General features: G+C 44.6%; 2 protein-coding genes across 2 annotated transcripts in view; both read left to right on the top strand.

Moving 5' to 3' along the window:
• Positions 1-13,085, top strand: part of LOC137428631 (protein sidekick-2-like) — an 85,211-nt gene extending 72,126 nt beyond the window's left edge. Inside the window, exons 5-9 of the mRNA XM_068118533.2 lie at positions 3,486-3,667; positions 5,983-6,098; positions 6,258-6,453; positions 10,677-10,775; positions 12,886-13,085. Coding sequence (XP_067974634.2) covers positions 3,544-3,667; positions 5,983-6,098; positions 6,258-6,453; positions 10,677-10,775; positions 12,886-13,085 — 735 coding nt within the window. The 5' untranslated portion in view covers positions 3,486-3,543. The remainder of the gene's footprint in view (positions 1-3,485; positions 3,668-5,982; positions 6,099-6,257; positions 6,454-10,676; positions 10,776-12,885) is intronic.
• The window catches only part of LOC144891944 (protein sidekick-2-like), a 206,098-nt gene continuing 188,902 nt past the window's right edge, over positions 9,289-26,484 (top strand). Inside the window, exons 1-3 of the mRNA XM_078777056.1 lie at positions 9,289-9,424; positions 12,886-13,077; positions 13,356-13,477. Coding sequence (XP_078633182.1) covers positions 9,289-9,424; positions 12,886-13,077; positions 13,356-13,477 — 450 coding nt within the window. The remainder of the gene's footprint in view (positions 9,425-12,885; positions 13,078-13,355; positions 13,478-26,484) is intronic.

The raw sequence follows: 26,484 nt of genomic DNA, 5'->3' as shown, positions 1-26,484 counted from the left end.
ACGAGAACAACTCTACATCGGGACCAAAGGCCTTTTGATCGAGCTCCAACCATAATGGTCAAGGCCTTTGATTCAACTGAATCCAAAAATTGCAGTTGAGAATTTGGAGCTTCAATCAAAAGAGAACCTTCTTCTTTTTTTTCAACTAGAATTGCAAATTAATGCTTCATAATCAACAAGGACAAGAAAAAGGTTTTGACCTGATGGGGGAAAAAAAAAAAATGTCAATTTGTCCTTGAAACCAAATTTTTCCTTTGCTTGTCACTTTTGAATTTGATCTCCTCCAGCATGCGGCACATGCAAGGGTTGGTGAAACTGACGACAAAAAATGTGTTTTGGAACATTCTTTGTTTTGGTTTTTTGTGTTTTTTGTTTTTTTGGAAATTGGAAGTGTTATTTCTTCAGTATGTTTTTCCACCAATTACAAATGTTTCAAAATAGTGCGCAAAACCGGTGTACGTACGAGTTGAATTGTTCCGACCAGTTCAAGTCTCGCGTAAGGAATCTTCACATCAATCTATTTTTTTCACCGAATATCCAAAGCACAAGGAAGACAAGTGTGGATGTATGCATGTACACAGAGCACACAATGGGAAACGGCACAGTTGGGCAGAATGATTGATGCATATCCTGGGGCATCGTTGTTCAGATGTATAACTCCGTTGGCAGTGTGTGTACCAATGATGTCACGTCACTGGCAGTTCAAAAATAAGGTAAGACACACATTCTTAAAGCGTCGCTTCCCAAAATGGGCGATCGTAGCCAAGATGAGTGAGGTCGAGCCAAACTGGCCTCTCTGAAGTTTCCGCCAAGCTTTCGCTCAAGGGACTTGCACACCAAAGATTTATGCGAGTTGGCGAAGACGCTGGGAAAACTTGGTGACTTGAGCGGGGGATGTAAAATGCATGTCTACAGCAGCAAAGAGATGTGCAGGAGTTGGTGTGAGAATGTGTCTTATGAGCCGAGTAGCTTCGGTGACTGGTTTCTTAATAGCATCATAGCACCTGCTGGGATTTGATCTGGGAGATAATCCAGAATGGGAATAAAATGTGTTCGCACTGTTTCATTTTTGCATTGTAACTCATCATTTTGCTTGAAAATGTGTTCATGACCATTATACTTATTAGACAAGTTGGGGAAGAGGATTTGGGGGGTATTTACAAAAATATGTTTGTCTAAATGATGGAAATTGGAGAGGCTAGGAGAAGTGATGGAGACTGGGTGAGTTTGTGAGAGGTGGTTAGAGAAAACGAGGCGGTTGAAAAAGATATACAGTATCTTCAGAAAGTATTCACGCCCTTGACTTTTTCACATTTTGTTGTGTTACAGCCTGAATTTAAAATGGATCAAATTGAGATTTTTGTCACTGATCTACACATAATACCCCATAATGTTAACGTGGAAATATTTCTTCGAAATTTCTACAAAATAATTAAAAATGAAATACAGAAAAATCTAATTTACATAATAAGAAATATCAATTTACAAAATATCTAATTGTGGAGACAGCCTTCTGAGTCAATACTTCATAGAAGCAGCGCCTTTGGCAGCGATTACAGCTTCGAGTATTCTTGGGCATGTCTGTATCAACTTTGCTCATCTGTATTTTGGGAGTTTCTCCCATTCTTCCTTGCAAATTTGCTCAAACTCCGTCAAGTTGGATGGCGAGCGTCGACGAACAGCAATCTTCAAATCTTTCCACAGATTCTAAATGGGATTCAAGTCTGGACTTTACCTGGGCCACTCAAGGACTTTTACGTTCTTGTTCTGAAGCCATTCCAATGTTGCTTTGGCTGTATGCTTGGGGTCATTGTCCTGTTGGAATGTAAATCTTTGCCGCAGTCTAAGGTCTTTTGCCCTCTGAAGCAGGTTTTCCTGAAGGATTTGCCTGTATTTGGCTCCATTCATTGTTCCCTCTATCCTTACAAGTGTCCCAGTCCCTGCCACTGAAAAGCATCCCCATAGCATGATGCTGCCACCACCATGCTTCACGATGGGGATGGTGTTAGATGGGTGATGACGTGTGCTCGGTTTCTGCCAGATGTAGCACTTTGTATTCAGGCCAAAAAGTTAAATTTTTGTCTTATCAGACCACGGATTATTTTACCTCATGCTTTCAGAGTCTTTCACGTGCCTTTTTGGAACCTCCAGGTGTGCTGCCATGTGCCATTTTCTCAGGAGTGGCTTCCGTCTGGCCACTCTCCCATAAAGCCCAGATTTGTGAAGTGCTGCAGAGACTGTAGTCCTTTTGGCAGGTTCTCCCATCTCAACCAAGGAGCTCTGTGGTTTTGTCAGAGTGGTCGTTGTGTTTTTGGTCACCTCCCTGACCAAGGTCCTTCTTGCCCGGTTGTTCAGTTTGGTTGGACGGACAGCTCAAGGAAGAGTTTTGGTAGTTCCACATTCTTTCCATTTCCTAATGATGGAGCTCACTGTGCTCTTGGGAATTTTCAACACACTATAAATTGTTTTATTCACTTCCCCAGATATATGCCTCCTCAGAATTATGTGTCGGAGTTCTACGGACAGTTCCTTGGACTTCATGGTAGAGGTTCTGCTCTGACATGCACTGTCAACTGTGGGACCTTATATAGAAAGGTGTGTTTCTTTCTAAATCATGTCCAATCAATTGAATTGGCCACAGGTGGACTCAAATCTAGTTGTAGAGACATCTCAAGGATGTTCAAAGGGAATGGGATGCACCTGAGCTCAATTTGGAGTGTCATAGCAAAGGCGTTGGAATACGTATTAACTCAAGATATTTCAGCTTTTCATTTTTAATTAATTTATAAAATTCCACTTTGACATTATGGGATATTATGTGTGGATCAGTGACAAAAAATCTCAATTCAATCCATTTTAAATTCAGGCTGTAACACAACCAAATGTGAAATACGCCAAGGGGTGTGAATAATTTCTGAAGGCACTGTAAGTAACAGGAAGTGAAGGCTGAAGGATGTTTTGGATTAATGAAAAAGAGCTCAAAATAGTACGTTTTCACGTATGCCTTATTATGCAATTACAAACTCATTAAGCATATGGACATCATCTTGGAAACGTTATTATGTGTCACACTTTCTCACAAAGTTGGATCCAAATGAAGACCTATAATTAATTCTGTTGCCACATCATAAACATGCTACACTCTAAAGGGAGTGTTAATATCTCTATCTATCACATTTAACTACTTCTACGTTTTCATTGTTCACAATTTGTTCAAAGGGAACAAAGAATGCAAGATGTGGAATAGGATCGAGGTGTCGCTCAATGCTGAGGCTTTTCTTCTTGATGTTGTGAGATGAAATGCTTGATCTATACACTGTGGGGCAGAGATACGTACATCCAATCCACACAAAGGGAACAAGATTGCCCACAATTCTTCTACCATCTCTCAAATATTTCCGAGAAGGCCATCTGTGCCAACAGTGTGCGGATTAAACTTTTCCTGTACGACGATGGCAATGCACCCTCTTTTCTTTTCATTCTAGATTCCGTGCTTCAGGGGACATTGGTGACTTCCAGTTCAAGAACATTCCCAGCCCAGCAATGACGGCCATGACAATACCGGAGTTGCATCCCTGGCAGACGTACGAAGCTGCTATTGCGGCCTACAACAGTGCGGGTCTTGGGCCTTACTCCGCACCACTTGTCCAGCGAACATTGGAAGGGGGTAGGTTTCTGAGATGACATTTTGCAATTCAAAAAGAATAGAAAGGTTTGTTTTTGTGTAACTGTACCTTGAAGCTTGATGCCCTGTAGGGTGATGACATCATTCCAGGTACTTCAACCACATTGTGGGGACTGACACTGAATGTTGACCATATTAGCTAGGTATGATGGTTACCTCCGTTAAAGTTACAGTAAGTCATATTGATGATCCGATTGTGACATGGTAATTATTTTAAGACAACCTTGGGTTCCAGAAGCTTAGAATCCTTTTTACAGCTTTCCTCGGACAGATTTCAAACCCACAAATTTATTGAGTGCCAGTCCAGCGGCCTCGCCATGAAGTCATCATTTGGTGAATAAGCTTCCAGAATCACTGCTCACCTCCACTCATTTGTTTCTCTTATTACCCTCGCCAGAGGAGAGGGTACTGCATTTTAGTCCGTTTGTCTGTTTGTCTGTTTGTTTGTTTGTCCGCACAGAATAAATATGATTTTCTCTGCAACCGTTGGTCCGATTGACAGGAAATTTTCACCATTGGTGCAACTCCACCTGTAGAATTTTGTAATGATAATTATGACGCCATAGATCACGTGGTTCGCCGGCCATCTTGGAAAAATCGAAAAACTTTGCACCTCTATATCTCCAAAAGCGCTGAATAGAAAAAATTGAGACATGGCTCATTGTAAAGAACTCCATAAAATAAAAATAACCACCTTTAGAGGCCATTTTTCCCCGCAAGCGGGGGTTGGCCTTTTTCAGGAACCGTGGTTGTTGTTGTTTTTTGGTCCCCTTTTTGAAGCAATGTTTTACGGCCGGATGCCCTTCCTGACGCCAACCCTTTTTGCCGCCTTTAACGACAAACAGGGAATTACCAGTGAACTGGTACTCAATTGGCCGACCTCGGAAGGATGAACAGGCTGAGTCAACCCCCCTGGCGTTAATTCAGCGATTGACCGGGATTCGAACCCAGGATCCTAGGATCCTAAGCTGGCACCCTAGCCGCTAGCCCAACACCAGGGATCCTCCATGTAAAGAACTCCATGGGGAATAAAATATGTTAATGATGATGTCATGGGTGCCTCCATTATGACGTCATAATTCGACAAGTACAAAACGTCATCCCATCAAGATGAAATTTCTTGAGCGACATGTCGGCATAAACTGGTGGAGAAAAAAAAAACAATGATGTCATCGGCCACGTGGTTCGGCCGCCATCTTGGAAAAACGAAAAACTTTGCACCTCCATATCTCCGAAAGCGCTGAATAGAAAAAATTGAGACCTGGCTCATTGTAAAGAACTCTCCATGGGGAATAACATATGTTAATGATGATGTCATAGGTGCCTCCATTGTGACATCATAATTCGACAAGTACAAAATTTCATCCGATCAAGATGAAATTTCTTGAGCATAATCTAGGAATAAATTAGTTTCGAAAAAAATGATGATTACGTCATCGGTTACGTGGTTCAGCCGCCATATTTGTTTTAATACAAAAGCCTTTAAAAAACACTGAAAATACATCCTGGCAAGGGTTTGCAATCTCTGATTGCTCTTTTTCTTGTTTCCCACCTGTGGATCACCATCTCAGATCATCCCCCAGTTTTTTCCTTCCTGAGGGTTTGCTCCTATATCCCTCTTGTCCACCACCTGAATCTTCCCCTACCCCTGCCCCTCATCCTTAACCACATCCCTTGGTGTCCATCTTGTTTTCTCCCTCCGCCCTGCTCTTGCTGTTTCCTCCTCTCTTTCTGCTGTTCCTTTTGTTCTGTTGTGTCATCAATCCTCCTGTGTTCTAGCTCTTCTATGAGCTTTTTTTGACTCTATACAAAAAAAATAGGACTGCGGGTCCTGAAGTTCACCTGGATCAGGAGCAATAGTCAATGACGTCATGGAATATCAAGATTTTGTTCATGTGCAGAATGTGGTTACGTGATTGGTTGAATGGAAGCCAGGTACATGTTTACACGTCATGGTTTTAGCGCCCCCTGCAGGATAGGACAGGAATTTTTAGCGTTTTAGGCCTGATTTCAACCCGTTAATGAGCGCAGATTTTGATGCGGTCAATACACCTTCATTGGGCATCAGATATCGAGTTTATTTCATCAAAATAGTGTGTTTGGTTCAAGCGATAATGATTGAAGTGTTTACGGACTCACTGACTGACTGACTTAACTACGGACACTGTTCGATCGCATAAGCTCACCGGACTAAAGTCCAGGTGAGCTAAAAATGCGTGTTCAGACACAAAGATTTTGTAGAATAAGATGTATATAGAATGGAAGAAACTCATTATTTTTAAACATCTTCCCAATAGTCCCACTCACGGCTCCAGCTCGAGTCCAGCTACGCTCTCTCAATTCCACCTCTGTCAGAGTCGCGTGGTCTCAACCTGACTCGCACAAACTCCGTGGGACTCTTCTTGGCTACAAAGTGAGACCTTCTTTACAGTTTAACCTCTTCATTTTGCCTGGTATTCTTTTGTCTTTCACAATATGTGTTATTCACCAGTTTTGAAGGAAGCCTTCAGATGGGCATCATTAAGTGTTTTTTTTTCACGAATTTGTATTCTGTTAAACTTTGGTCCATCAGGTTGAGGTTTGGCGCCCTGGATTAACTAGTGAGTCTCTCAATGTGGACGTGCCTCCTGAACCACCTGGAGTTGGCCGTGTGGCTCAAGTTACGGGTCTGCTTGCATATACCGATTACGCGGTCACTGTCCGCTGCACCACTTCAGCTGGGAATGGACCAAGCAGTGCACCTCGGCGTGTGAGGACGCATGAGGACAGTGAGTATATTTTAAATGTACTGTATGATACCTGATACATATTAATATAATATCTCTTCACTCGACTCGTCACTTCACTTGAAGAGCCTCGCTCGATTTTGAACGCCGTTGTTAAATTCATTTTGATTACTCTAGTTTATATATAACTAGCAGAAGTACCCGGCGTTGCTGGGCGGGGGACGGGAGGGGAACGGGGGGGAGGGGGAAGGGGAGGGGAAGGGAGGGGAACGGGGGGGGAGGGGGAGGGGAGGGAAGAGGGTGGGAAGGGGAGGAGGAGGGAAGAGGGTGGGAAGGGGAGGAGGAGGGGGGAGGGAGGGGAAGGGGGAAGGGGAGGAGGGGGAAGGGGAAGGGGTTGGGGGAGGGGAAGGGTTGGAGGGGGAAGGGGAGGGGGGAGGGAAGGAGAGGGAGAGGGGGAGCACGAAGCAGATTTCGGAGACTCACCGATCCTATGACGCCCTCCAGTACTGGCGTTGCCGGGCGGGGGAAGGGGAGGATGGAGGAGGGGAGGGAGAGAGGGGGAAGGGGAGGGAGAGGGGGAGCACGAAGCAGATTTTGGAGACTCACCGATCCTATGACGCCCTCCAGTACCGGCGTTGCCGGGCGGGGGAAGGGAGACCCGTACATTCCCAACCTGTACATTCGCCCTCTCGACTCAAGCTCACTCGGACAAAAGCCTCGCCCAAATTACACCGTGATATATGGTGCGAGTCTGGTGGCGTGGATGGAACATCACGTGATCGCTCTGAGCGAATCAGCGAGCTGCTCTGGCACAGGCCCAATGACCATGTCCATGCCAAAAATCAAGTACGTGAGCGAGTCGGGCGCACTGAATTGAAAATATATAGAACGCTCATACTCCGTGAAAAGTGAATCCGCCGTGTCGCCATATTGGTTAGCACGACTCGACCGACTCGCTTCATGGATCTCGTTTGTTTTGAACGTGTCCCAGATTTTAAAAGCCAGACAACTGTTAAAATGCCATTTTGTGCGGCAATAAACTGCTCCAATCGGTTACGGAAGGGTTGTGGAAAGACGTTTCACAGCTGATTCAAGGACGTTTAATTCATATCGCACAAAATCGACAAAAATCGACATAAAACACGATCGCACAAAAGGTGAAAAAACGCGATCGCTTTTCGCTCTGAATTGCGTGCAAACGCATGACGGAAATCACCATCGCCCAGCATCGAGTGCCAACCGAGATGGCGCCTGGTAGTTGCATCTCCACCTGTGTGGTGTGAATGGCAATGGTCATTCTATATATTTTCAGTTCAGTGGTCTGGCGGAGAGGATGAAACATCACGTGATCGCTCTGAGCGAATCAGCGAGCTCCTCTGGCACATGCTGGGATTCAGTGTATAATGTTCCTCGCTGAAATGCGCTGAGGTAAATATGAATAAAAAATATGGATCTCGTCATCGGAGGTCATTTTTAGGTGGGCCATGTCCTTCCCAGGCCCAATGGCCATGTCTATGCCAAAAATCGAGTACGTGAGCGCGTGTGGCGGCGAGGATGGAACATCACGTGATCGCTCTGAGTGAATCAGCGCGCTGCTCAGGCACTGGCTGCGTTTCAGTGTATAATGTTCCTCGCTGAAATGCGCTAAGTTAAATATGAATAAAAAATATGGATCTCGTCATCGGAGGTCATTTTTAGGTGGGCCATGTCCTTCCCAGGCCCAATGGCCATGTCTATGCCAAAAATCAAGTACGTGAGCCTTTCCGTTTAGGAGTCAATAGGTAACATACACACACACACACACACACACACACACACACACACACACACACACACACACACACACACACACACACACAAACTGTGTTTTATTTATATAGATAGTTGTCAGACAGATCAGACAGGGAAATAGGTTCGAATATCTGGGCAGAACAGTGAGAGGGGATGGTAAGCCCGATGCAGAGGTGCGGAGGAGGATTCAGGTGGGTGCGAAAGTGTGGAGGAGGGTTGAGGGAGTAATGGCAGACAGAAAGATATCAAGGAGATTGAAAGGGAAGGTTCTGATGTCGTGTGTAATGCTGGCCTACCTTTACGGTCTGGAGACGGTGGCACTGACAGAGAGACAACAACAGAGGCTGCAGATTTGCGAGAACAACTGGGTCGGGAGGATTGTGGGAGTGAAGAGTGTGGATAGGAGGAGGATGGATGAACTGAGCGAGGAGATTGGTGTGCAGATGAGCTTGATGGAGAGATTGGTGAAATGCCGGCAGAGATGGGCTGGACATTTGGTGCAGATAGGGGAAGAGAGAATGGCGAAGCCTGGGTAGGTTGAGGGAACAAGGTATGAGGAAAAGAGGAAGACCGTGGTTGAGGTGGGAGGGTTGTGTGAGGAGGGATATCAGTAAGGTGGGGATGGTTGGAGGGTGGAGATAGTTGTCTGAGGACATAGGAGAGTGGAGGAGTATTGTGGTCAAGGCAAGGCAGGAGCTTGGTAGCATTGGACCTCACACCTTATAAAGGGAAGAAGAAGAAGAGAGAATAAGTTGTGTCATGTAGAAACATCCCAGCTCAGTAATCTTAACAGTTCAGTAAAACATACTTCCTGTTACCCAAACTCCTGCACAATATCACTATGAGATTATATTGGAGTTTGAAGATGAACCTTTTTCCTGCGGAAACTATGACCAGGAGGCAGGTTTTGTGATTGTCATGCAGGAAATATTTAAATACATATTTTATTGAATATCCCTGGGCAACACCGGGTACATCAGCTCGTTATAAAACATTTTAAAAGTAAAATGGGGTGGTGGTGTGTGGGAGTGAGAGTGAGGGTGAGACGGTGTATGGTGAGAGTTCCTGGCCACTGTTGATGCCACCATGGCCGCCGTTGATGCCACCCTGGCCGCTGTTGATGCCATCATGGCCGCTGTTGATGCCATCATGGCCGCTGGTGATGCCACCCTGGCCGCTGGTGATGCCACCCTGGCCGCTGGTGATGCCACCCTGGCCGCTGGTGATGCCACCCTGGCCGCTGTTGATGCCGCCCTGGCCACTGTTGATGCCATGGGGTGGTGGTGTGTGGGAGTGAGAGTGAGACGGTGTATGGTGAGAGTTCTTGGCCACTGTTGATGCCACCATGGCCGCCGTTGATGCCACCCTGGCCTGAGGGGTGCACAGGAAGAACAGGAGACATTTGTGGTAAAGTTGGTGATCACTCAGTCCAGAAGGGAATATTTTCCATTGGGAGAAATCCAGATTGGAAAATTCACAGATTGAGTCAGTTCCATGGAGTCACAGGAGTCCTTTGCTGAAGTGTCGTAGCTGGTGAGAGAAGTACCAACACCCAGTCAATAGGCTTGGTGACAATTAAAATTGCCACGTATGAAGAAGAGAGAGTTTGTATGAGCGGTGGGACGGGGGAGGAGGCATTTGATTGTTGTGTGCAGACAACCTCTATAAACTGGACTGCTCAGGAATCCCATATTTAGCATTCTGACATAAAGATCCTGGGATGGATTGAATTTGGGTTCGAGGCACAGAGAAAGGTTGTGCTGTAGAAACCTGAGGATGGGTGACGGATCAAGTGCTTTGGTGAGAGACAGGTTTGCAAAATATTCAAGGTGAAGAAGAAGAAGAGGAATAATGAGAGGAAGAAGAATATGCTGAGTGCTGATGCCAGAGAAAGAAGGGAAGTTAAGCATTCAATTGTACGTATTTTCAAAAGCTTTTAGAGGAAGAAGGAAGAAGCATTTCGTCAAAGAAGATTTTGAGATCTGGAAGTAAAAGTATGTGACAAGGATAGATGTGCAGGAAGTAAAAGTCGAAGACCGAATAAGATCATGTTTTTGGAGTTAAAGTTTTTTGGGGTTTTTAAATTTATCTTTTTAAATGAGTGTTATTGGATAACTTTGAAAAAGCAGGAAGGTCAAACTTTTAGGGGAACGAAAAAGAGAAATGGGACAACAAAAAACAACCTCAAAACCAAGACGATTAAGCTCCGGATATCCGAGAAGGCCTAGGCTGCACAGAAAAAATAATTCCACAAATATCGACAACACTGCACGACTTATCACGGAAAATTTTCGATGGAAATATAAACAGCACACATGTGCGAAAATATAACAAAACACGACGGATCCGGTTCAGAAAACCTAACTTTGATTGAGTTGGAAGGAGCAGATGTAGATCCGACCCACGTGGTGTGGGACAACCAATGTTTCCTTCATTTTAACCCGAATTATCAAACTCACTTTGAATTTTTCCAGCACCTGGGCCAGTGCAGGGTCTCCAGCTGTTGGATTTCTCAAAGACGTCACTACTACTGAGTTGGAGCGAACCGAAGGAGCTAAATGGAGTACTGTTCGGTGAGTGAATGGGAAAGTGTACTGATTTTATTTATTTATTGGATGCATAAACTGCTCCATGACTATTATTCGCAGATTTCTTCATTTTCTGCATTTTCATTGTTTGCTCATGCGAGATATATTTACCTGCGGCTCTGCCACCGAAGGTGGATAGAGGTTATGTTTTCACCCCCTTTCTGTTTGTTACTTGGCAAAAAAATAAATAAATAAAAATTTGACAAGTATGTTGATCACTCCGGTTTGTGTGAATGTTTGTTTGTTTGTTTGTGTGTTTGTCTGTCCTCTCACTTATACTTGCCTACAGGTCACAATTTAAGACCGATCTTCACGAAACTTCACCAAATGGTAGAGTTCGTAGTCTGACAAAATCCTATATATTTTTGACCTCAAAAGGTCAACATAGGCCAAAGGTCAACCACTTTTTTTCAAATTTCTAAAATCCTCAATTTTCATCCGATTGACTTGAAATCTGAATAGGATTTACATATCGGCGAACTGAATTCAACCACCAACTATTTTTGAGGTCAACATAGGCCAAAAGGTCAACATCGGCCGAATTTGTAAAATTGTCAATTTTCATCTGATTAACTTAAAATTTGAAGGCTATTTTCATATCAGGTCACTGAATTCAACCACGAATTATTTGTGAGGTCAAAATGATGCTCTACTGAGTGCCATTCTACTTTGTTCTATTTTTTCCAAGTGTCGCTCTATGAGTGATTTTTTCTTTTGTCTGTCTGTCTGTTTGTTTGTTTTTTGTTTGTTTATGACCAGGATATCTCAAAAAAGGTGCGGATAGATTTGGACGAAATTTGCTGGAGAGGTTGGGTGTGTGTCAACGATGAAATGATTAGATTTTGGTGATGATCCGGATCCAGATCCGGATCAGAGAATTTTTTTAAAGTGATTCTTCACCATTGAGTGATAGGGCTAAAAACGATATATAGCACGATATTTCAAAAAGTTGTGGACGGATTCAGACGAAACCGGTTGGGTGTGCGAGACGGCCAACTTGATTCGATTTTGGTGAAGATTTGAATCCGGATCCGGATGAGAGAATTTTTTAAAGTGATTCTTCACCATTGAGTGATAGGGCTAAAAACGATATATAGCAGGATATCTCAAAAAGTTATGGACGGATTCGGACGAAACCGGTTGGGTGTGCGAGAAAGCCAACTTGATTCGATTTTGGTGAAGATTTGAATCCGGATCCGGATCAGAGAATTTTTTAAAGTGATTCTTCACCATTGAGTGATAGGGCTAAAAACTATATATAGCACGATATTTCAAAAAGTTGTGGACAGTTTCGGACGAAACCTGTTGGGTGTGCGAGACGGCCAACTTGATTCGATTTTGGTGAAGATTTGAATCCGGATCCGGACGAGAGAATTTTTAAAAGTGATTCTTCACCATTGAGTGATCGGGCTAAAAACGATATATAGCACGATATTTCAAAAAGTTATGGACGGATTCAGACGAAACCGGTTGGTTGTGTGAGAAGGCCAACTTGATTCGATTTTGGTGAAGATTTGAATCCAGATCCGGATCAGATAATTTTTTTCAGTGATTCTTCACCATTGAGTGATAGGGCTACAAACGATATACAGTATCGCACGATATTTCAAAAAGTTGTGGATGGATTCGGATGAAACTTGGTGGATGAGCTGGTTAGGTAACAAGAACAAGCAGATTCGATTTGGTGAAAATTCGAATACGGATCTGGATAAAAGAATATTTTAATTTTTTAAAAAGTGATTGTTCACCATTGAGAGGGCCAAATCGATATATATAGCATGGTATTTCGAAATGTTCGGACAAAACCTGGTGGATAATTTGGGTAAGTGACAAGAATAAGCTGATTACATTTTCGTTCAGGTCCGAATCCAGATCCGGCCGTCAGTGGGATGCAAAACGTAAATTGTTCGGCCTGGCGGAGGTTTGTGCTCCACCGAGCACTCCTCTTGTTGCTCTTCTTGTTGTGTCGCAGTTGTTTATGGACTCATGTCATGTTCGTCTTTTGCCACTATCTTCTGTTTAATTAATTAAAATCTCCCATCAGTCTCTTTTATGCTTCTCACACTTGATCGTTTTTTTTTGTTCTTGGTCACAGGATACCAACTCTCCTGGCAGCAAGGAAACCGCACACACGTAATAGTAACGCACAACCTCGACAACTCCTTCCACAAGTACCGCATTACAGGCCTGGAAGAACATGCCTCATACCTGCTCCGCATGGCTGCGCGGACGTCTGCTGGATCTGGCCCTGTCCGTAGCCTCACCTTCACTGCAGGCCACATACCAGGTGCCTAAGATATCAATAATTCCAGATCTTTAGACCTTTATTGATGTCAATATTACAGTGTAACAATGTCACATGAGCAACACACAAGTTCATGTGCTTAAACCATCTTCCCTGCGGTCATGTCTATGTCCCAGCATTCCCACTTTGTCTTCGTCGCACGAGTTGTATGACAGTCATCTTGATGTCTCCATTAAAAATGGAGAGTGTTCTGAGATCCAGTACATTTGGGTGATGGCAGTGTTTCAAGCTTCTTCTTTTTTTTCTGGGTGTACCTGCAGCCGTACCTAGAGCACCTGTAGTCTTGTCAGTGTCTCGGGTGATGGCACGATCCTTACTCCTGCAAGTCCGGTCTGGCCCAGAGAGAGGAACTTCCATCACTCACTGGATTGTTGAAGTGCAAGTGAGTACTGTTTAATGCACCATACTGCAATGGCTGTAAATAGTATCACACCGTTATTTTTGTTGATGTTGTTGTTGTTGTTGTTGTTGTTGTTGTTGTTTTAAAGCACTGTGGTCTATTTGCAAAATAATATCTTGAAAGCTCATTGCAAGATTATGTGGGACTTTTTCTGTTCTACAACTAATGTAATGTTGTAGCCCCAGGTGACTGTATGGATGGAAGTCCCCAAGTGAAATTTCCGCTCTCCGAGTCGGTTCATGTTGCTTGCCACTGGCACCTTGTAATCATGAAAACTGCCTGCAACACATGATTTCCATCATGACAGAATTACAAGGCTTCCTTGCCCCCTCCGATCTCAATTTCCTCTTTGACAGCACAATTATGAGATATGCAACTGCTAAGTTATGGGAATGATTGTTTTACATCCGTTAACTAATCCTGTGATGGAATTACGCTCTGCGAACCTCCATTCTGGAGAATATAGTTCTCTTGTGGGTTTCCGAGAGTCTTTTTTCCCTAATCAAAGTGCAATGTTTTATGTGATAACAAATCATCTTTACAATGCAAAACTGCATCGTATTCAACCAAATTGTCAAATGATAACAGTATGGAACCATCACATTTGTGTGATGGGAATTTCCTTCTTGGGCCATTCCATCATGGATGTCCAATAATCCTTGTAATAAGAAAAACGCAAATGATCATATTCCCAAATGAATGAAATGCATCTCAGAGAGAAGAATACACAATTATCCAGCCATTTGAGGAGGTGGAGAACTGTTGCTTCGGTTCAAATTTTTTCTGGAATCCATTGCGTCACGTGATCGGATAGTCTGTGACTCATTCCGTTCCCATGTTTTTTTATCGATGATGAGCAGTCCATATTATGAAAACAATTATCTTAATAATCGTGACCGAAAAGATCACTTATTTGCATACAATTGGCTATTCTGATTCTGATATACCATGCTCTTTTACAGAGCATCGGTGCTGCCAAAACAGTTTCTTGGGGAGTTTTATGCTGGGTGATTTGCTATTATGCGTACCCAGCAGTAGTTGTGGCAGGAATTTGAAATTTGTTCAGGGTGCCGGTGATGGATTTAACAATACACACATACGCGTATATATATATATATATATATGTATATGTATATGTATATATATATGTACTAGCTTGGCTCGGTCGTTACTGAGGAGCGGGCTTATTTTAGCTGAGGATAATGACTGTACCTGAGTTGCTGTGTTGTCATGATTTACACCAATCATAATACAAACATTTACTTTGCACAAATTTATTTGTTGTGTTTGTGATATTACATTTTTATAGACAATTTAGGTTGAAGATTTTGGTTGAATGTTTTTTTTTTTCAAGAAAGAACCCCTTAGCACATACATAGAGGAGGGGTAGGTGCAGACTGGAAGTTTGGGACGATCACACCTCACCACCACGTAATTCAAAACACCTCACCACCACGTAATTCAAAACACCTCACAGCCATAAAACACGTAATAAAAACACCTCACCACCACGAAATTAAAAACACCTCAGCCATAAAACACGTAATAAAAACACCTCACCACCACGAAATTAAAAACACCTCAGCCATAAAACACGTAATAAAAACACCTCACCACCACGAAATTAAAAACACCTCAGCCAATAAAACACGTAATAAAAACACCTCACCACCACATCATTTAAAAACACCTTGCCACCACGTCATTTAAAAACACCTCACCACCACGTCATTTAAAAACACCTCACCACCACCACGTCATTTAAAAACACCTCACCACCACGTCATTTAAAAACACCTCACCACCACGTAATTATAAATACCTCACCACCACCTAATTCAAAACACCTCACCACCACATAATCAAAAACACCTCACCACCACATAATTATAAATACCTCACCGCCACCTAATTCAAAACACCTCACCACCACATAATTAAAAACACCTCACCACCACGTCATTTAAAAACACCTCACCACCACGTCATTTAAAAACACCTCACCACCGAGTAATTCAAAATACCTCACCACCACGTGATTCAAAACCACCACAACGTTATTAAAAACACTTCACAACCACGGAAACAAAAGTTTGAGGGAGTCGTTAAGTGACAACACAGACACTGCCCAGATGTGTAGATATACAGATAAATGACTGTACCCGAGTTGCCGTTTTGTCATGGTTTAAACCAATCATAATTCAAACAATTATTTTGCACAAATGTATTTGTAATATGCGTGATATCACATTTTATAAACAATTGAAGTTGAAAAAAAAAAAATTCCCGAAAAAATTCCAAAAAAAGACAACACAAGACATGACAACACAACACAACACAGACACTGCACAGATATATATACAGGGGGCTGCAAAAGTAGGTATACAGTAATGAAAAACAAAACGTGCGCACAAAACGTATTTTATTGATTATACAAGCAGATCTTTAAGCTTATACAAGTCGAGTATTATAGATTATAATATTATAATACGAGATTATACAAGATTATACAAGGTTTTTTTTTTTATACAAGCATATAAATAATAACATATCAATAATAAACATATCAATAATAAACATATTAATCCCTCAAATGTTCAAACTGTTTGCTCCCGGCATTCACACACTCCACTAGTCGAGTGTGGACACCCATGCACACTCTGGCACAAAGGTTTTATCAGCATCAATTTCCTGGCAAGCCTCCCGTATTAACTGAATCATGGCATCAACAGAACGTGGCTTGCGTGCGAAAACCCTGTCTTTTACACATCCCCAGAAAAAGAAGTCCATAGGGGTGAGATCCGGCAAACGTGGTGGCCAGTCAACGGCTCCCCGACGTCCAATCCACCTGTTGGGAAATTCTTTGTCAAGTAGCGCATGCACAGTGAGTGCGGTGGCGCCCCATCCTGCTGAAAGTAGAAGTCGTCCTGCTGCTGTTGTTCGCGTACCTGTGGTATGATTGTATCCGTCAGCATGTTCAGATACACGTGTTGATCGACAGTCCTGTGCAGAATGATAGGTCCAACGACACCTTTGCAGGACAGGCCAGCCCACACTGTCACCCCAGGTTGATTGAGCTATTGCTCAATCGTGACTTTAGGGTTTTCAATTGCGTAGTACACACAATTGTGCCGATTAACGGCACCCGATAGCTTAAAGTTTGCTTCATCGGACCACACGATTTTGCGCAGAATGCTGTCACCCTCTCGTTCCTCGTTCAGGATGGCTTCGCAAAATTGTAAACGCCGATCCGAGTCATCCTCTAATAAACCATGTATCAATCGTGGCACATACATTTTCAGTCCTGCACGGTGCATCAAACGACACAACGATCTGCGTTCAATACCCAATTCAGATGACGCCCTGTTTTTCGATTTCTGAGGGCTCTGGGTAAATGCCAGGGCGACTTGCATTGCATTCTCTGGCGTTGTCAGGGTGACTGGTCGACCACTCTTCGGCGAGTTGTGGATAGACCCCGTCCTCTCAAATTTGTCACGTATCCGGTAAACCGTGAGCCTCGTTGGTGGAGGCGATGCAAATGTTTCTCGCCACTGCTCTCGCACACGTTCACTATTCTCTGTCTTCCAGTACTGTTTCAAAATCCATTTGCACTCCTCGTCCTTTGAATTACCAGCCATCGTTAAATTTCCACTTCACCTGCAAATAATAGATGTATAATAGAAAAAATTACGAAAATAAAAATATTAAAAATGGTAATAATGATTTTAATGAATTCTAGTATTAAATGAATCCTAGCACCACTATTATAATACTGGTAATACTGGTATAATCCTTACTGTATACCTACTTTTGCAGCCCCCTTATATAGATATGTATAATATATATATATATATATACGTATATATATACATATATATATATATAATTATATATATATATATATGTATATATATATATATATATATATATATATATATATATATATATATATATATATATATATATATATATATAAGTTAACTATATATATATACTAGACGACCCATGACCCGTTGGGTCAATGTTATTATATATAGTTAAGGGGTTACCATGGTTACAGTGGGGGTCAAAGGTCAACCTATGGCGAAGATATATAATTTTCTCACACTTTCTAATAGAGAGGCAAAATGCCATATAAAACTAAATTTACTGGTTCTAATTGCTTTTATTTATCAATCCTCACATAGAAGAGCAGTTTTTAGTAATGAGCAGTGAGGAGAAGACCCTCAGCCAATGATGCCACCCCACAGCCAATGATGTGACCCCTCAGCCAATGATGCTACCCCTCAGCCAATGATGTGACCCCTCAGCCAATGATGCTACACCTTGGCCAATGATGCTACACCTCAGCCAATGATGTGACCCCTCAGCCAATGATGCTACCCCTCAGCCAATGATGTGACCCCTCAGCCAATGATGCTACCCCTCAGCCAATGATGTGACCCCTCAGCCAATGATGCTACACCTTGGCCAATGATGCTACACCTCAGCCAATGATGCCACCCCTCAGCCAATGATGTGACCCCTCAGCCAATGATGTGACCCCTCAGCCAATGATGTGACCCCTCAGCCAATGATGCCACCCCACAGCCAATGATGTGACCCCTCAGCCAATGATGTGACCCCTCAGCCAATGATGCTACCCCTCAGCCAATGATGCTACCCCTCAGCCAATGATGCTACCCCTCAGCCAATGATGTTACCCCTCAGCCATTGATGCTACCCCTCAGCCAATGATGTCGCCCCTCAGCCAATGATGCTACCCCTCAGCCAATGATGCTACACCTCAGTCAATGATGCTACACCTCAGCCAATGATGCTACCCCTCAGCGAATGATGCTACCCCTCAGCCAATGATGCTACCCCTCAGCCAATGATGCTACCCCTCAGCCAATGATGCTACCCCTCAGCCAATGATGCTACCCCTCAGCCAATGATGCCACCCCTCAGCCAATGATGCTACCCCTCAGCCAATGATGTTACCCCTCAGCCATTGATGCTACCCCTCAGCCAATGATGCCACCCCTCAGCCAATGATGCCACCCCTCAGCCAATGATGCCACCCCTCAGCCAATGATGCTACCCCTCAGCCAATGATGCTACCCCTCAGCCAATGATGCTACCCCTCAGCCAATGATGCTACCCCTCAGCCAATGATGCTACCCCTCAGCCAATGATGCTACCCCTAAGCCAATGATGCTACCCCTCAGCCAATGATGCTACCCCTCAGCCAATGATGCTACCCCTCAGCCAATGATGTCGCCCCTCAGCCAATGATGCTACCCCTCAGCCAATGATGCTACCCCTCAGCCAATGATGCTACCCCTCAGCCAATGATGTCGCCCCTCAGCCAATGATGCTACCCCTCAGCCAATGATGCTACACCTCAGCCAATGATGCTACCCCTCAGCCAATGATGCTACACCTCAGCCAATGATGCTACCCCTCAGCCAATGATGCTACCCCTCAGCCAATGATGCTACACCTCAGCCAATGATGTCACCCCTCAGCCAATGATGCTACCCCTCAGCCAATGATGCTACCCCTCAGCCAATGATGCTACACCTCAGCCAATGATGCCATCCCTCAGCCAATGATGTGACCCCTCAGCCAATGATGCTACACCTCAGCCAATGATGCCACCCCTCAGCCAATGATGTGACCCCTCAGCCAATGATGTGACCCCTCAGCCAATGATGCCACCCCGCAGCCAATGATGTGACCCCTCAGCCAATGATGCTACACCTCAGCCAATGATGCCACCCCTCAGCCAATGATGTGACCCCTCAGCCAATGATGTGACCCCTCAGCCAATGATGCCACCCCGCAGCCAATGATGTGACCCCTCAGCCAATGATGCTGCACCTCAGCCAATGATGCTACCCCTCAGCCAATGATGTGACCCCTCAGCCAATGATGTGACCCCTCAGCCAATGATGCCACCCCACAGCCAATGATGTGACCCCTCAGCCAATGATGCTACCCCTCAGCCAATGATGTGACCCCTCAGCCAATGATGCTACACCTCAGCCAATGATGCCACCCCTCAGCCAATGATGTGACCCCTCAGCCAATGATGCTACCCCTCAGCCAATGATGCTACCCCTCAGCCAATGATGTGACCCCTCAGCCAATTATGCTACCCCTCAGCCAATGATGCTACCCCTCAGCCAATGATGTGACCCCTCAGCCAATGATCTGACCCCTCAGCCAATGATGTGACCCCTCAGCCAATGATGCCACCCCACAGCCAATGATGTGACCCCTCAGCCAATGATGCTACCCCTCAGCCAATTATGTGACCCCCTCAGCCAATGATGCTACACCTCAGCCAATGATGTGACCCCTCAGCCAATGATGTGACCCCTCAGCCAATGATGCTACCCCTCAGCCAATGATGCTACCCCTCAGCCAATGATGTGACCCCTCAGCCAATTATGCTACCCCTCAGCCAATGATGCCACCCCTCAGCCAATGATGCTACCCCTCAGCCAATGATGCTACCCCTCAGCCAATAATGCTACCCCTCAGCCAATGATGCTACCCCTCAGCCAATGATGCCACCCCTCAGCCAATGATGCTACCCCTCAGCCAATGATGTTACCCCTCAGCCAATGATGCTACCCCTCAGCCAATGATGCCACCCCTCAGCCAATGATGCCACCCCTCAGCCAATGATGCCACCCCTCAGCCAATGATGCCACCCCTCAGCCAATGATGCCACCCCTCAGCCAATGATGTGACCCCTCAGCCAATGATGCTACACCTCAGCCAATCATGCTACCCCTCAGCCAATGATGCTATCCCTCAGCCAATGATGCTACCCCTCAGCCAATGATGCTACCCCTAAGCCAATGATGCTACCCCTCAGCCAATGATGCTACACCTCAGCCAATGATGCTACCCCTCAGCCAATGATGCTACCCCTCAGCCAATGATGCTACCCCTCAGCCAATGATGTCACCCCTCAGCCAATGATGCTACCCCTCAGCCAATGATGCTACCCCTCAGCCAATGATGCTACCCCTCAGCCAATGATGCTACCCCTCAGCCAATGATGCTACCCCTCAGCCAATGATGCTACCCCCCAGCCAATGATGCTACCCCTCAGCCAATGATGTCACCCCTCAGCCAATTATGCTACCCCTCAGCCAATGATGCCACCCCTCAGCCAATGATGCTACCCCTCAGCCAATGATGCTACCCCTCAGCCAATGATGCTACCCCTCAGCCAATGATGCTACCCCTCAGCCAATGATGCCACCCCTCAGCCAATGATGCTACCCCTCAGCCAATGATGTTACCCCTCAGCCAATGATGCTACCCCTCAGCCAATGATGCCACCCATCAGCCAATGATGCCACCCCTCAGCCAATGATGCCACACCTCAGCCAATGATGCTACCCCTCAGCCAATGATGCTACCCCTCAGCCAATGATGCTACCCCTCAGCCAATGATGCTACCCCTCAGCCAATGATGCTACCCCTCAGCCAATGATGCTACACCTCAGCCAATGATGCTACCCCTCAGCCAATGATGCTACCCCTCAGCCAATGATGCTACCCCTCAGCCAATGATGCTACCCCTCAGCCAATGATGCTACCCCTCAGCCAATGATGCTACCCCTCAGCCAATGATGCTACCCCTCAGCCAATGATGCTACCCCTAAGCCAATGATGCTACCTCAGCCAATGATGTCACCCCTCAGCCAATGATGCTACCCCTCAGCCAATGATGCTATCCCTCAGCCAATGATGCTACCCCTCAGCCAATGATGCTACCCCTCAGCCAATGATGCTACCCCTCAGCCAATGATGCTACCCCTCAGCCAATGATGCTACCCCTCAGCCAATGATGCCGCCCCTCAGCCAATGATGCTACCCCTCAGCCAATGATGCTACACCTCAGCCAATGATGCTACCCCTCAGCCAATGATGCTACACCTCAGCCAATGATGCTACCCCTCAGCCAATGATGCTACCCCTCAGCCAATGATGCTACCCCTCAGCCAATGATGCTACACCTCAGCCAATGATGTCACCCCTCAGCCAATGATGCTACCCCTCAGCCAATGATGCTACTCCTCAGCCAATGATGCTACCCCTCAGCCAATGATGCTACACCTCAGCCAATGATGTCGCCCCTCAGCCAATGATGCTACACCTCAGCCAATGATGTCGCCCCTCAGCCAATGATGCTACACCTCAGCCAATGATGTCGCCCCTCAGCCAATGATGCTACCCCTCAGCCAATGATGCTACCCCTCAGCCAATGATGCTACGCCTCAGCCAATGATGCTACCCCTCAGCCAATGATGATGATGATGCTACCCCTCAGCCAATGATGCTACCCCTCAGCCAATGATGATGATGATGCTACCCCTGGACGACCCATGACCCGTTGGGTCAATGTCAGTTTGAATAGATATGAGGATAGAAATAAAGCGAACGCTGGACATCATCAGGGAGATTATTTGGGCCAGCAAGCCATAAGGCTCACCTCTCCAGCGTTCTAAATCACTTACCTGTGACACGTGATTTCGGCCCTTATCTCCGATCACGTTGACGGAAATCACCACAGCATATCGTCAAGATCCCTCCAAAAGGCTCGTCTTTGTCACATACATCACGCAACGTGCGATCCACAGCCTCGAAACTCTCTCCTGATCATAGGACACTCATCCCACACGATGAGTTTTGTACTTCGAAAGAGGTCTGCGATAGTGGAATTTTTATCAATGTTGCATACGCCATCTTCCCTCGGTGTCAGAGGGATTTGGAACCTTGAGTGCGCTGTTCTTCCACCAGGCATGAGGGTAGCAGCTATGCCAGATGAGGCCACCGCAGGGGGCAACTTCTCCACTCGCTCTCACTTTAGAGAGAATCAGGTTAATAAGAAACGTCTTCCCTGTGCCTCCAGGCGCGTCAATGAAAATCATTGATGACTGATTCGTGCGGATGTTGCTATTCGCGTCCATAGACGTGAGGTGTGATTCGTTGTCCGCGTCCGTCGTGCCGTCGGAGGGTTGATACGACATTCTTCCTACAAATAGATGTAGGAAGTGTTTGTGCTAAACACACAACATGAAGTGTTTGTGCTATCGTTTTGCCGATCATCAAATGACAAATAAATTACATTGTGAAAATTAAAGATTTCAAATAAACCTATTTAAAGTGTATGCGCATATAAATAATAAAAAAAATCGAAGAAATATCTCTCGGTAATTTCCTGAAACATATTTTACTTCCGGGTAATAATGTTGAATGAAATGACGAAGATATATACTGTATGCCTGTTATTTTAGGCGGTGTATTTTCGTATATCAACGTGGCGCGATTTTTAAAATATATCTCTGCAATTTCCCGTGTGTGCGTGAGTGTTCTCAATTATTTCTTTTACCGAGTCTAAAACCATCGATAAAAATGAAATCAGATGGCGACTTAGATTGAAGATAAAGGCGTGAAACAGACTCAATGGCCTTGAAGATACAAGCCTTTCAGAATTCATTTCGTTCTATAAACGGAAACTTTCATCGGATTTTCTTCCCGTTTTTTTTCAACCGAGTCTAAAACTATGTTAGCGACTGTGAAAAATGAAATGATATATCGAATTTGATTTGAAATAAAACTGAGAGAGAGAGCAAGACACCATGGGCCTACAAAACAGGCCTCAAAGCTATGCGAGTTAATAAAATGGTGGATATTACTACTCTCTCAAAGGGGTAAGCCACGCCCCCGGACCGATCGAATGTTACATACAAACACGCAAGATTTCAATTTTATAATTATATAGATATATATATATATATATATATATATATATATATATATATATATATATATATATATATATATATGTATATATATATATATATATATATATATATATATATATATATATATATATATATATATATATATATATATATATATATATATATATATATATATATATATATATATATATAAGTTAACTATATATATATATATATATATATATATATATATATATATATATATATATATATATATATATATCTATCTATATAGTTTGCATTCAGTTTGTTTGCCAGGAATGTTTGCATTCATGGATGACCTGACTGTTGTCCAACAGTCCGCTGATGCAGCAGTAGAGGTACTGGGACGACTGGAAAGGTTGATGCAGTGGGCAAGAATGGGATTTAAAGCAAGAAAGGCGAGGCATGTGGTACTGTGGTAGTGAGACGAGGAGTGGTGGATAACATGCACAGGTTTGAGCTGGGAGGGGAGGTGGTTCCATCATTGGTGGAGGCCTCTGTGAAGAGTTTGGGAAGATGGTATACAGTGGCGTTGAATGATGTGGGAAGAGTGGAGGAGGTCAGAAACAAGCTTTTGAGAGGTTTGAAGAGGATTGATGGATGTGGTTTGCCAGGTAAGTTGAAGGTATGGTGTTTGAAGTTTGGGTTGATGCCACGAGTATTGTGGCCATTGATGATGTATGATATTGCGATTGGGCATGTAGAGAGGATGGAGATTGTCGTGAGTTTGTGAGGTTTTGTTTGTGAGGAGTTTGTGAGGAGGTGATTGGGAGCGCCACGCTGTTTGACGAACATTGCCTTTGATGGTCAGGGTGGAAAACTCCAGTTTCCCTTGACATCATTAACCGAGGGGTTTAAGGTGGTGAGGGTGCGGGAGTTCATGATGTTGTGGGATTCAAGTGATGCAGTGGTAAAGAATGCTCTCCCAGAGAAGAAGGGAAGTCGGAAATGGAATGCAAGAGCAGAGGTGGACGAGATGGAGGAGCTGTTGCAACAGGAGGTGGTCATGGGGATGGTACAGCATGGGAAGCATGGCTTGGGGTGGATGAAGCATAATCGATGGGGAAAGGCATGTGTGAAAGAGAGGAGGAAGATGGTTGAGAGGGAGGTGAGAAGAAAGGAAGAGGAGGGGAGATATGTGAAAGCAGTCGGTCAGGCACAGCAAGGTGCTTGGACTAGGTGGGAAGGTGTGCGGGTGAGGATGTTGAAGTGGCAAGAGATTTGGAGGATGGAGCCAATATTGTTGAATTTCGTGTTGCGGGCAACGTAGGATGTGCTTCCGTCACCAGTAAACTTGAGATTGTGGGGGTTGTTGCAGGAGGAGAGATGTTATTTGTGTGGATGTGTGGGAACGGTGCAGCATGCACTGAGTGCATGTTCAGTCGCATTGGCAGCAGGAAGATATAGGTGGCGACATGATCAGGTGCTGGCGGTGGTGGTGCAGATGGTGCAACAAGAGGTGCTGAGGTCGAGAGAGAGAAGAGTGGAGAAGGAGACTGATGGGGGAGAGGTGTGGTTTGTCAAAGAGGGCCAAGTGGTAAGAGGTGGAAAGAGGTGGAGGTGGAAAGCAAGAGGGCTGTCAGATGCTTGTGATTGGCAGGTGGTGGCAGACCTAAAGCCACAATTGGTATTCCCAGAGGAGATCTGTGTGACAAGGTTGCGGCCTGACATTGTCATTTGGTCAGGTGCAACAAGACAGGTCATCTTAGGGGAATTGTCTGTACCTTGGGAAGAGAACATGGAGGAGGTGCACGAGAGGAAGAGAGGAAATTGCAGTGAGCTGGAGGCAGAGTGCCGGGAGAAGGGTTGGCGAGTTTCGTGTCAGCCATTTGAGCTGGGGTGTAGAGGGTATATTGGCAATTCCTTTTCTGCATTTCTTGCTCGGCTTGGAGTGTGTGGGACAGAAAGAAGGAGGATCTGTGACAAGGTGGCCCAGGTTGCCTTGAAAGACTCATTTTGGATATGGAGGAAGTTTATGGAGGCATGTCGAACTGTGTAGATTGAGGTTACGGAATAGAAATGGAGGTGTGTGTGTGTGTGTGTGTGTGTGTGTGTGTGTGTGTGTGTGTGTGTGTGTGTGTGTGTGTGTGTGTGTGTGTGTGTTGCAGGAGTGGGTCATGAGTGTGTGTGGTTTTGCATGGATGGTTTTGCATGTTTGCATGAGTGGTGCATGTTGGTAAGGGTAGGTGGCTGGTTGTGTGTGTTTTTTTGTTTGTTTTGTTTTTTGTTACTATTATTTTTTGTTATTTTGTCTATGTGAGTGAGTGAGTGGGTGAGGGTGTGTGTTTTTGCATGAATGAATTTTTGCATGAGTGTGTGTGTGTTTTTGTATGTTGAGTGGTGTATGTTGTAAGGGTAGGTGGTTGGTTGGTGTTGTGTGTGGATGTGTGTGTATGAATGATCTGGTGTGTTTTGTTGGTGAGTGGTGAAGGGTATAAAGGTGGGTGTTTGAGTGTTCCACCATGTTTGTTTGGTGCTGTGGATTCTGGATGTGGAGGTGTTGCTGTTGTAGTCTGCGTTCGCACTGGCTGGGGTGGTGGTATGTACGCATCCAGGTGTAGTTGCTGCATGTGGATGTGTATGTGCCCCTGCTGGCTCACCTTAGCTGACCGTATCGAGTTTGAAGGGCCGAAACGGGATGATGCTGAGGACCTCGACTGAGGACCCGGTCAGTGCGGCACACTTGTGACCAGGTGTGTTTTGAACTTATATGTATGTATATATATATATATATATATATATATATATATATATATATATATATATATATATATACAGTGGTACCTCGGCTTACGAGTTTAATCCGTTCCGTGACGGAGCTCGTAAGCCAAATCGCTCGTAAGTCAAAGCAAATTTTCCCATTCAAATGCATTGAAATGCTATTAATCCGTTCCAGCCTAAAAAAAAAAACACCAATTTTTTTTGTTAGGTGCTTTTAAATAACAAAAATGTACTTTATAAATAACAAATAATGTATAAACAAGCACGACCTCGTATATACTGTACATAATACAAGAGAATGTAAAGAAATAAACTGGTTTTATTAAGCAGAGGAGAAGAGCATGCCAGGTGAGGTGTGCGTGTTGTCGACTTGGCGAGGCAGTACGATCGTACTCCTTCTACGATATGTACGATTTTGAAGCAGAAGGAGTCCATAAAGGCTATAACGCCAGCCAAGGGCGTTACGATTAT

The sequence above is a fragment of the Myxine glutinosa genome, chromosome 5, assembly GCF_964187855.1.
Source record: "Myxine glutinosa chromosome 5, kmMyxGlut1.1, whole genome shotgun sequence".
Classification (NCBI taxonomy): Eukaryota; Metazoa; Chordata; class Myxini; order Myxiniformes; family Myxinidae; genus Myxine; species Myxine glutinosa.
Note: the sequence above shows the minus strand (reverse complement) of the source record. Positions and strands in the feature narration are given on the sequence as shown.